Source organism: Gopherus flavomarginatus, chromosome 4, assembly GCF_025201925.1.
Source record: "Gopherus flavomarginatus isolate rGopFla2 chromosome 4, rGopFla2.mat.asm, whole genome shotgun sequence".
NCBI classification, from domain to species: domain Eukaryota; kingdom Metazoa; phylum Chordata; order Testudines; family Testudinidae; genus Gopherus; species Gopherus flavomarginatus.
In genome coordinates this window covers 64,440,378-64,453,207 of record NC_066620.1, presented here as the reverse complement: position 1 = coordinate 64,453,207, position 12,830 = coordinate 64,440,378, and the positions used below count along the sequence as shown (strand labels likewise).

The 12,830-nt window shown below is 43.2% G+C and overlaps 1 protein-coding gene across 1 annotated transcript in view; it reads left to right on the top strand.

The window, feature by feature from the left end:
- The window catches only part of DNAH8 (dynein axonemal heavy chain 8), a 593,210-nt gene that overhangs the window by 361,418 nt on the left and 218,962 nt on the right, over positions 1–12,830 (top strand). Inside the window, exons 47-50 of the mRNA XM_050948396.1 lie at positions 1,599–1,685; positions 1,861–1,968; positions 5,869–6,003; positions 6,598–6,759. Of these exons, the coding sequence (XP_050804353.1) occupies positions 1,599–1,685; positions 1,861–1,968; positions 5,869–6,003; positions 6,598–6,759 (492 nt within the window). The remainder of the gene's footprint in view (positions 1–1,598; positions 1,686–1,860; positions 1,969–5,868; positions 6,004–6,597; positions 6,760–12,830) is intronic.

Here is a 12,830-nt window from a genome sequence, read left to right as displayed (position 1 = left end):
GCTAAGGGCGGTGCACCTGGCCTGCCTGGCTTTCAGAATGCTTTTTGGGGAAAACCAGGCAGCTGTCCTCATGGACAACACAACAGCAATAGATTATATAAACAGACAAGGGTGACTCACTCCTCTTCCTTATGCCAGGAAGCTCTAAGTTTATGGAATTTTTGTATATCCCGTTCTATTCACCTTGAAGCATCATACCTGCCAGCGGTACCAAACGAGTTGGTGAACCATCTCAGCAGATCCTTTACCAACTATCATGAGTGGTCCATTCACCCAGACATCTTAAACATGTTTTTCCAGAGGTGGGGTTTTTCCCAGTGGACCTGTTTGCAACAAGCCTCAACAAAAGATGCACCCAGTTCTGCTTTTTTTGGGGATAAAGGCCAGGGTCTCTCACAGACCTTTCTGCTCCCCGAACGGGAAGGCTCCTGTACACATTTCCTCCTACATCCCTGATCCACAAGGTCCTACTCAAAGTCAAGAGGGATGGAGCACAGCTGATCCTCATAGCACTGGCTTGTCTGCACCCAAGATTTGTTTATAACCTTATTGGACCTCTCAGTGAACAGAATGATCAGCTTACCACTGCTCACAAGACCATGGTCGCCAGCTCCAAATTGCACTACAAAGAAATTGCACTACAGTACTTGTATGAGGTGAATTGAAAAATATTTTTTTTTATCTTTTGTACAGTGCAAATATTTGTAATAAAAATAATAATATAAAGTGAGCACTATATACTTGGTATTCTGTGTTTGAGTTGAAAACAATATGTTTGAAAATGTAGAAAAAGATCCAAAATATTTATAATACATTTAAATTGATATTCTAGTATTATTTAATAGTGCAATTAAAATGACAATCACTACTATTTTTTTATCTCTTGATAAATTGTGATTATTGTTTAATCGTTTGACAGCCTGAATTTAAATGAATGTCTAGTAGTTCAAATGTTGCTTTATTACCTGTATTTGGAGCTCCACAATTTAGTACTATACCTTCTGGACAGTAGAAAAATAAATACACCATTTAAGTTTCTAATGCTTTCAACTTCTCTTTTTGAAAATTGAATTTCTCCAAACAAGTAAAGGCATTTGTGTTTTTGGCAACTTAAATAACCATTTTCAGTTATCCAAATGAAAAAAATGAATATTTTCTTACATTAGGAAAAAAGCACCTTTGCAAAATGTATAAAGATCAAATATTGGATAGGTTTTTATTAAACTTAACTAAAATATTCTCTTTTGGAGTAAGACTAATGAAGAAAAAGTTTGGCCCAATAGATATTTTATTCCATAAAATTTTAAGCATCTGAAAACTGGTTTATAATGAAAATGCGTTTTCAACCATAACTATAGAAATGCTGTTACATTTGTAGCTATTTGTCAAAATGTCTTTCATGATATTTAATAATTAAATGGTAAACAAACGACTGATTCTGATCTCACTTACCATTATCTATAGTAATCTGGATCAGAATCAGATCTTAAATATTTGTCATAATTAATATTCCTTAAGTAACTGGTCTAAACACTAAAAAACGTTATTCTAGACTACTGTAAGTAAGAATATTGTACAATATATGTTTTCATTTATAGAATCCTGGGTATGCCGGCCGTCAGGAGCTACCAGAAAATCTAAAAATTCAATTTAGAACTGTGTCCATGATGGTTCCAGATAGACAGGTAAAACTGATTACTTAGCTAAAGAGAAATCAAATATTTTAAGTTTATTGAGATACATTTTTTTCAAAATATGTTCATATTTAAAAAAAAATGTTAGTCCATTTTCCTTTTTTTCCTTTCCTTCCAAAATTTTCAGAAAAATTAATGGAATTCTGAATGCTATGTTGTATTTCAGATAATTATGAGAGTTAAGCTTGCAAGCTGTGGGTTTATTGATAATGTGGTCTTAGCTCAAAAATTCTTCGTTCTCTACAAACTTTGCGAGGAGCAGCTCACTAAACAGGTGTGTTTCCTAGTCTTATGGTATTTACAATACAATTTTTCCTTTAGGTTTTGATCTGTGCACATCTCTATTGGAATATCTGTGTTGTTTCTTTTAAAGTTGAAATATATTTCAAACAAAAAATCTCTATAAAATATATATTACCTTTGAGCAAACAATCTTATTTTTCACCCCTTTAAATAGATTTATACATATTTTGTGATCACCTTCCTCTCCTCCAAGTGCTTCAATGCTTCATATGGATGATTGCTGGGAGAGGAGAGGGGATTTGTGGGCGGAAGAGTGGGGGAAGTAGAAGGAGAGAGGTTTGGGGATGTGGTGAGGGGAGAAAAGGGGAGGAGCTATTATGGGGAGAGGGATAAATGGAGAATGGCTGATAAGGATGGAGAGATTGGTTAGGGTGCTCAGGCATAGGGGAGAGAGTGAGGATTAGGGGAGTGAGACACTAGGCTGGTGCCAATTAGGGTGGAGGATTAGATCCAGGGGGAGCTGTCAGCTCCACATTCCCTTTCCCATGTATATGCTAAAATCGCACGGGACCTAACACTCTGGTATGGGAAGGAATCTGAGCCCCTCTTCCTCTCTTAGAGTTTTTGCCAGGGCCTATCGGGGGTATAGTAGAAGTGTGGGGTCCAGATTAGTGCATAGCTTGGATTACCTAACCAAGCAATGTGTGATCCTCCAGTAAGCAGTAAATTACTGTCTGTGATATGTGTATGAAGCAGCATAGGGCACCAGAAAGCAAGGAGCAACTTTTTACATGCTAATGGCTTCTAAAGTTCTAATGGATTAATGCAACAGGAAGAGGGAGCTATGCTGTAAAAGATGTAGGGGGGAGCTGTATGTTGCAGGGGATGATGGGGAAAGGGTGGAAAAGAAGAAAGAGATTCCGATCATTTCTCACACACATCAAGTTACTGTAACCCCTATGTAATAAAATGTCAAGATTTTAAACATAAACCATGTCAGAACATGCCTTCAACTTTTAAGCCACATGGCAGTGGCCACTTTCATAATCATACATGCAAGACTACACACATGATGTCTTTAGGCATGGCTCTGTACTGTATATCTCCTCCACAAACACAGCCTACACAAGCTCTTATCCATGCCAATGTGAGTCAAGGACTCACTGCTTTGGTGGACACAGCTCAACAACATCTGTGTCAGAGTTCCTTTCCTCCAGCCAACACCTACCATGATCCTAACAACCAATGTGTCCCTAATAGGTTGGGGAGTTCATCTCCATGATCACATAATACTGGGCCGATGGTTGTTAACCGAATCTGCCCTACACAAAAATCTCCTAGAATTACGAACAGTCCTCAGTGCCTGCTGACATTTCCTCTCTCTGCTCAAACACTGTACCCTCAGAGTCATGATGGACAATCTTGCCTGCATGTATTATATCAACAGACAGGGCAGAACTGTGGAACAGGTGTATCCAACACATCATCACCATTTCAGCAGTGTACCTCTCTGGACACCAGAACCCCACTGTGGACATATTGAGCAGCAGGTTCTCCCATGATCACAAGTGGGAATTGGACATGCAAGCACTTCAGCACATCTTTAACTGATAGGGATGCCCCATCATAGACCTCTTTGCCACACAGCACAATGCCTGCTGCCCTCAATTCTGTTCCAGCGTGGGACTGGGACACTGATCTATGGGAAACGCATTCCTCATAATGTGAGATGCACCACTTCTTTATGCCTCCCCCCCCCCCCATTTCCCTCCTATTCTGAGCTCTTTGCAAGATACAGGAGAGCCTAGCTCATGTCATGCTTATAGCTCCAACATGGCCATGACAGGTCTGGTATACTTACCTCCTCCACATGATAGTATGCCAACTGATCTCTCTTTCGCAGGATGCATCTTCTATACCAATCCACAGATGCTCCATCTCAAAGCCTAGCTCCTCTGTGGTTCTGGGATTCTGAAATAACCCGTTTGGACACAGTCAAACAGATACTTTTGAATAGTAGGTGTGACATGACTAGACACACTTACAAATGGACTAGATTTCAGTGCTGGTGTGCCTCCTACCAAGTTGATGCAGCACATGCTCTTCTATTACTTATGCTGGGCTATATAAGCTACACCTTAAACAATCAGGGTTATCTATCAGCTCCATAGTGAGTACATAGTGAGTACACTTGATAGTAATCACTACTTTTCACTGCCAGATAGACAATCAATCTGTCGTCACACATCTGCTCAAAAAACGCTTTCTGAAGGGTCTCCAAAATCTTTATTCCCACATACAAGACCCAAATCCTGCCTGGGACCTCACCCTCATCCTACTTTCTCTGACTAGACCCCTGTTTGACCAATGGCAACCTGTTCTTACATGTGTCTATAAAGAAAATGGCCTTCCTTGTCACCATCACTTCTGCCCGACAAGTTGGTGAAATTGCGGTCCTTATAGTAATTCCATCATACATAATCTTCTACAAGGATAAAGTTACACTATGCCCACACTTGAAATTTCTATCTAAGATTCCAAAATCTTTCCATCTCAACCAAACAATACACCTTCCTTGTTTCTTCCCAAAGCCTCACAGTAACCAGCAAGAGGCAGCTCTACGCACTCTGAACATGAGACAAGATTAGCATTTTACCTGGACAGGACTAAACCTTTCTGAAAATCATCACAGTTATTCCTCTCCAGCAACGAAAGATCAAGAGACACAGCCGTACCTAAACAACACCTTTCAAAGTGGATTTGGCAGTGTATATATTTATCTTACGAACTCCACAATAGACAGCCTCCTACCATAATCAGAGCACATTCCACACATTCATTATCTACCTGGATAGCATTTCTCAATAATGTCCCTATTGCTAAAATTTGCAAAGTAACCACATGGTCAACAGACACTTTTGTCCATCACTACACTATTACACATGATGCTGCAACAGACACTCTCCTAGGATATTCTGTCCTAGCATTGACAGTAAATGTCACTCCGAAGCCCCAGCCTTCCAATTAGGGCCACTGCTTTCTAGTCACCTACAAGTGGAGCACTCATAGGGACATTACTCAAAGAAGATGAGAAGGTAACTCACTCTGTGCAGTAACTGAAGTTCTTCGAGATGTGTCCCCCTATGAGTGCTCCACTACCTGCCCTTGTCACATCTGCTTCGTAGCCAAAAATAATATACTATCTATGGCAGAGAAGTAACTGGAGGCTATTGGACATACAGTGCTGTAGATATGTCACATGCACTGCGCAAGAGTGGGGAAGTGTGCATGTGTTGTCCAACATGCACAGCTGATGAAGATCTCCAATATCAGGTGTAAGGGTACTGATGCACCTACAAGTCGAGAATCCAGAGGGGGACACATCTCGAAGAACCTCAGTTACTGCACAAGGTTGAGTAACCTCATTTAATAGTACCAGACCCAGGAATGACCCTGCAGGACCCCACTAGGTGTGCCCTCCCAATTTGACAGCAAACCATTGATAACCCCTCTTTGAGTACAATACTCCCCTATACTAGACCATGGGGAAAGATCAGTGCATCAGAGGGAGCAATCTAAAATATAATCTCACTGGTGCTCCTCCTGAATGGCATGGTTCTGCCCTGCCCACTAGGCAGGGCTAGAGTGTAAGTACCATAGTCTAGCCTTTTGCTCACAAAGCCTAATTCTCTTTTTTTAAAATTATTTAAATGGAATCATTCTTCATTTACACTAATATTGGTGAGAGTAGATTCATGCTATAGACTTTGTGAATTCATTGAGTCAGATAACACTGGTTTGACTAATTTTTTTTAATAGGTCCAGGCCTGTGTGGCTAAGCGCGCAACTCTGAGTATAGATCTATTGAGGAAATAAATCTGGAGACTTCCAATTTTTATTGGTATGTAAGCTAATTTTTTTCCTTTTTTAGGTTCATTATGACTTTGGTCTGAGGAATATCCTTTCCGTATTAAGGACCCTTGGAGCTCAAAAGAGGGCCAGACCAGATGACAGTGAATTGAGTATTGTTATGAGAGGACTAAGGGATATGAACCTCTCTAAACTGGTGAGACTCTCAATTTAAGAGTTCGGTAGTGTATGGGTGAATGTCTTACCTGTTTTTTTATAGTTTACAGTTTTTTATATGCTTTTTTAAAAAATCTCAAAACGCTTCTAAACTTCATTTTTAAAATTCAGACTGGCAAGTAGCTCAATGAGCAGAATATGCTTATCAGATTTGAAAACAATGCTTAAAATGCTTGAGGTCATAAACAAAACATAGTGTGCTGTGCATGGGCAGTATGTTATTTTCCTCACTAAATTAAGTGTGCACAGGGTGATGAACATGGTATAAATGAAGAGATTCACTTGAGAGCTCACTTAACTAGATTGCTCTTTATAGTCAGCCTGCTCAATGATGCACACTTGTGTACATGGGTACACATCTAAAATATACATAATTAGGCATACTCAAAAATTAAATGATGTTCCTTCTTTTTGGTAGCCTGAATTTAGGGGCATAATCAGCATGTTATTTTGAAATCAGCTCCTAAATTGTTTAATGCTCATTATTGTAACATAATGATTCATTTTGACTTATGAGAAAAGAAAACTATACTATACATAGTTGTGCTTTTAAACTTTTTTTTTCATTTTTCAGGTAGATGAAGATGAGCCCTTATTTCTTAGTCTCATCAATGACCTCTTCCCTGGGCTACAGTTGGACAGTAATACATATGTTGAACTACAGGCTGCAGTAGCCAACCAGGTTGAAGAGGCAGGATTGATTAATCATCCACCTTGGAATCTTAAGCTTATTCAGGTAGAGCATCTTATTGCTCAAATTCTTCAGACAAACTATAGATCATAATAGATGCTCTTGAATTCTGTATGTGAATAATCTATTTTTGTGCATCCCATTCTCCTTAGTTCATAATGAATAGGATATGCATCTTCCTTGTGGAATTTGGAAGTAATCCATAGTTGTTTCTGATGGCTCTAGGATTAAACTGTGCCTTTCTGATTCTAAGCCTGTGGGTTCTCAGTCTGCCAGGGAATAGGTATCTGTGTCTCAGAGGTGAAAAGGGGTCTTGCCCCATTTTCATTAACTGGACAGCTGAGCACAAGGAGTATATACTCGCAACAGAGCCACAGAAGGGCTCCATTTCAATCTAGTTATACCATAATTGGTTTATACAGAGATAAGTAAGAAATTATTTTCTACAGCTGAACACCTCCAACAATTCTGAGACCTATGGGTCTATTCTCCTCCTGTCTCTGGTTTCCAGGATCAGTTCAACACTGTAACACAGCCTCAGAGATGCTGGGGCCATAGCACCCAGGGCTCAGCATGCTGGGCTGCCTGCCCAGTGTTTGGGCTGCCCAGCACTGGGGCCACAGCATCCAGGGCTGGGGCTATGATGCCCTGTGCTTGGGGAGGCTGGGGGCACTGGGGCTGTGGTTCTGTGTGCTCGGGGGGGCTGGGAGCACTGGGGTCATGATGCACTGTGCTCATGAGGGGGTCACTGGAGCTGCCCACGCTGTGCTCGGGGGGCTGGGAGTGCTTAGGCAGAGCAGCCCAGGGCTGAGGCGGCGGGGCCAGCAACTATGGGGGGGAGGGGGAAAGGGAAGGGGGGTGGGCTCCAGGTGGGGAGGGGAGCTGAAGGGGCGAGAGAGGAGGCAGAGGTGCGGTGGGGCCTCTGGCAGAAGCGGTGGGGCTGGGGGATAGCCTCCCCTAATGGCAGCTCACGTGTTGCTCATGAGTGATAGTTTGCTTTGCTCCCAACTATTTCTATGCCAGCTTTGACTTTATTTGTGTTTTGGAGCAGTTGTGTGCGGTCTTTAATCTCCCTTTCTCCTCCTCCTCTCCTGGATCAGATAAATAGCAGTCTGGTGGTATCAGCCACTCAGGTGCATTACTTCAGAACCTCCGTGCTGAACTCCTTGCGCCAGCCCCACGCATGGCAGAGCTCTCCCACAAACACTAGGCTAAATCAAAACAATGTTCCATGTGTGAGGCAGGAATTATGGGCTCTTCAAAGCGTGAATTATACTCTGCCTGATCACAGCCAACCAACTCTCAAAATGCCGGAGCAGGGTCTTAGAGTCAGGTTTGTAAGGTCCACCATGCCTTCCCACAAGGAGCCACAACTTCAGTGCAGAAAAACCTAATCAGGAAATACAGAGAATATTATAGAGACAATCCAAGGATGAGGAGGACACCATCTGGCCAGCTTAGGGGGTATGTCCCAGAGCAGAGGTGAGTCGGATGAAAAATAACCTTAAGGAGCACCATGTTCACCCTCCCACCCCTGTCAGATACCAAAGTAAGTACTCAGCTGCCTGGGGAAAAAAGCAGGGTTCCTTCACAGCTCCCTTGCTTCACAGTACAAAGCTGGAGACTCTAGCAATGAGATACCCACCCCCAGGCATGGAAGTGGGACCCTGAGGGGGAGGACACAGCTGGAGATATATCCAGAAAGATCAAGACACTAAATAAAGAGATATCCTGTGCAGTCACAGCCCAGTGGCAACTCCTGAAAAGTAGGTGAAAAAGGCCAAAGAAACCCAAAAAGAATAAAAAGGGTGGGGGGGGGGGATGACACAAATCTAGATGCTATTTATCCTCTGACTCTGGAGCCATCTCCTGTACTGAGGGAGGAGTACTCTAAGATTCTGTCTCTGAGCAGGCAAAAAAGTTGCAAGGGTTTTTTCTCCCTGATAAGTTTGAGACTGTGTACAGAAATATTGTATCTGCCCATTTAGGCATATGATGACAGGCCTAAGGGTAAATACCTGCCTTCCAAATCTCTGAATGATACAGCCATCTTGCTGCACCCAGCCTTTGTGGGCATAATCAGTGAGGAATGAGAAACACCTAATGGGATGAACACTTTGATACTATTAAATGTTAGAGCTCAAACAAGCCATCACAGAATAAACCAAAGGTCAATGCTGTAGTGATATTTTTAGCAAAAGATATGACAATCCCATCCAAAGGAGGATTTTTCCCCAAAGAAATAACTGTCAGAAAAGTGAGAGCCACTCTGAGGCTTCCTCAGCCACCGTTAGAGCATCCTGGCCATTACCTTCTTTAAGAGAACCAAAGAATTCAGGAAAAAAGAACAGGAGTACTTGTGCCACCTTAGAGACTAACAAATTTATTTCAGCATACGCTTTCGTGGGCTACAGCTCACTTCTTTGGATGCATAGAATGAAACACAGAGACAGGAGATATTTAGCAGGATAGCTCATCTCAATTGATTAGACTCTTCCAGTTGCTATGTATACTTCCACCTTTTCATGTTCTCTGTATGTATAAATAGCTTCTGTCTGTGTGTTCCATTCTATGCATCTGAAGAAGTGAGCTGTAGCCCACAAAAGCTTATGCTGAGATAAATTTGTTAGTCTCTAAGGTGCCACAAGTACTCCTGTTCTTTTTGCGGATACAGACTAACACGGCTGCTACTCTGAAACAGAATTTAGGCTGGATGACCTTAAATCAATGAAAGACAGAGGCCATCCTGACTTCTAGACTACCCTGAAGAAAGTAACCCTAGCAACAGCCTTTGTAGTAGATGCCTCAGAGGATGCAATGAGATTCTGAGTCAGGGCCACAGCATCCAGCTCAGAAGCCAACCTCATTTGGCTACACCTCCAAACTGCAGACATCCATGACACACATCCTGTGCCCATCCAAATTCTCAGGTGTCATGTTTTGAGGTGCAATTCAAACAAGTCAGATGTTGTGTCACTGCTTGTCCTGTAACCCCGAGTTCCTTAAAATGCTTTGCTGCTGTAGTTCCTTGTCTGGATGCTCACAGCCAGCATACAAGCATACACTGAGTGTCTGTATGTTAACCAAGTCTGGTTCAGCAATGCTGACATCAGCAGCCTGCTTGTTACACCACAGCCAAAGTCTGGTCTCCATCAGCATTTGTTACTCCTAGTCAAGTGACCCCATCACACCCCAGTCCCAAATTTCCCCCCGGCTGTCTGCCCTGAAATGTCCAGCCCTTTCCTGGAACATTCAGAGGAGTAATGCGGTCTATTGATCCTTTAAAGAAACAAAAGCAGTTTATCACTTGAAGTAATTGTTAACTCCACTTAAATTCAAATACAGCACTGCGTTGTTTTAGATTAAAGTGAAAAAAGTTTATTAACAAAAAGATATGGAACTTTAAAGAAATACGAGAGATAAAAACAAAATCGTCACAAGCAAACAAAAATTAAATACACTTTCTAGCAGCTAATACTTTACTCAGCAAGCTGCAGCTTGGTTCTAGGTATATTTCTTACCAGTCTTTTTTTTCTTTCTAGCCATGGCTGACTTTCTGTCAGTCAGGTACTTACACAGAAGTATAATGTGCTGGCTTTCCTTGTCTTTCTAAGTGAAAGATTTTTACTTTATCTGTTGCATCCGACGAAGTGGGTATTCACCCATGAAAGCTCATGCTCCAATACGTCTGTTATGGTATTTCTACACTACGGGATTATTCTGATTTTACAGAAACCATTTTTTTAAAACAGATTGTATAAAGTTGAGTGCACGTGACCACACTAAGCACATTAATTCGGCTGTGTGTGTCCATGTACTGAGGCTAGCGTTGATTTCCAGAGCGTTGCACTGTGGGTAGCTATACCGTAGCTATCCCATAGTTCCCGCAGTCTCCCCTGCCCATTGGAATTCTGGGTTGAGATCCCAATGCATGATGGGGCAAAAACAGTGACACGGGTGATTCTGAGTAAATGTCGTCACTCAATCCTTCCTCTGTGAAAGCAACGGCAGACAATCATTTTGCGCCCTTTTTCCCTGGATTGCCCTGGCAGACACCATAGCATGGCAACCATAGAGCCTGTTTTGCCTTTTGTCACTGTCACCGTATGTGTACTGGATGCTGCTGACAGACACGGTACTGCAGTGCTACACGGCAGCATTCATTTGCCTTTGCAAGGTAGCAGAGACGGTTACCATCCCTATTGCACCGTCTGCCATTGTAAATTGGTGATGAGATGATGGTTATCAATCATTTTGCACCGTTTGCAATTGGAAATTGGCGATGACGGTTATCAGTCCTTTTGTACCGTCTGCTGCTGTCATGGGTGCTCCCGGCTGGCCTCGCTGAGGTCGGCTGAGGGGGTGCATGGACAAAAATGGGAATGACTCCCCGGGTCATTCCCTTCTTTATGTTTTGTCTAAAAATAGAGTCAATCCTGCCTAGAATATGGGGCACGTGTACTAGAGAACCAGAAAGAGCAGTTGCTCCGGGTCAGAGCCCCAGAGATCCCGCAGAAATGATGATCTGCATGCCATTCTAGGGGGTGCCCGTGCAACAACCCCACCCGTTGCTTCCCTCCTCCCACAACCCTCCTGGGCTACCGTGGCAGTGTCCCCCCATTTCTCTGATGAAGTAATAAAGAATGCAGGAATAAGAAACACTGAGTTTTTAGTGAGATAAAATGAGGGGGAGGCAGCCTCCGGCTGCTATGATAGTCCAGGCAGGACATTAAAGGGTGTGGAGGAGAGGAGCGCAGCCTCCTGCTGCTATGATAGTCCAGGGAGTACAGAATCTTCTTTAGACATGAAAGGGGTGGGGGGGCTGATGGAGCTCAGCCGCCAGCTGCTATGGTGAGGACGGTTACCAAGCCTTTTGTTCAGTCTGCCGGGAATGACAAGGAGTCATTCCCATTTTTACCCAGGTGCCCCCAGCCGACCTCACCGAGGCCAGCCAGGAGCACTCACGGGCTGATGATGACGATGGCTACCAGTCATTTTGCACCATCTGCCACCGGGAAGGGGATGCTGGTGTTCAGCGCTGCAGCACCCATCTACCAGCAGCATGCAGTAGATATAGGGTGACATTGAAAAAAGGCGAGAAATGATTTTTTTCCTTTATCTTTCGGGGGGGGAGAAGGGTGTAAATTGATGACATACACCCTGAAACACCCGGGAAATATTTTTGACCCTTCAGGCATTGGGAGCTCAGCGAAGAATGCAAATACTTTTTGGAGACTGTGGGGACTGTGGGATAGCTGGAGTCCTCAGTACCCCCTCCCTCCCTCCATGAGTGTCCATTTGATTCTTTGGCTTTCCGTTACGCTTGTCACGCAGCACTGTGCTGAGTCCCTGCTGTGGCCTCGGTCTATCATAGCCTGGAGATTTTTTCAAATGCTTTGTCATTTTGTCTTCTGTAACGGAGCTCTGATAGAACAGATTTGTCTCTCCATACAGCGATCAGATCTAGTATCTCCCGTACTGTCCACGCTGGAGCTCTTTTTGGATTTGGGACTGCATCACCACCCTTGCTGATCAGAGCTCCATGCTGGGCAAACAGGAAATGAAAATCAAAAGTTTGTGGGGCTTTTCCTGTCTACCTGGCCAGTGCATCCAAGTTCAGATTGCTTTCCAGAGCGGTCACAATGGTGCACTGTGGGATACCGCCCGGAGGCCAATACCGTCGAATTGTGGCCACACTAACCCTAATCCGATATGGCAATACCGATTTCAGTGCTACCCCCCTCATCGGGGAGGAGTACAGAAATTGGTTTGAAAAGCCCTTTATATTGATATAAAGGGCTTCTTTGTGTGGACGGGTGCAGGGTTAATTTGGTTTAATGCTGCTAAATTCGGTTTAAACGCATAGTGTAGACCAGACCTCACTCTATAAAGTGCCACTGGACTCTTTGCTGCCTTTACCTTATCTGGTTTCTCAACTATATTCAGTTCCCAAAGACTTCATCCCCTGTTGTTGAAGAATCCATCTCTCTCAGCTTGTAGGTATCAGAGGGTAGCTGTGTTAGTCTGGATCTGTAAAAGCAGCAAAGAGTCCTGTGGCACCTTATTAACTAACAGATGTATTGGAGCATGAGCTTTCGTGGGTGAATACTCACTTC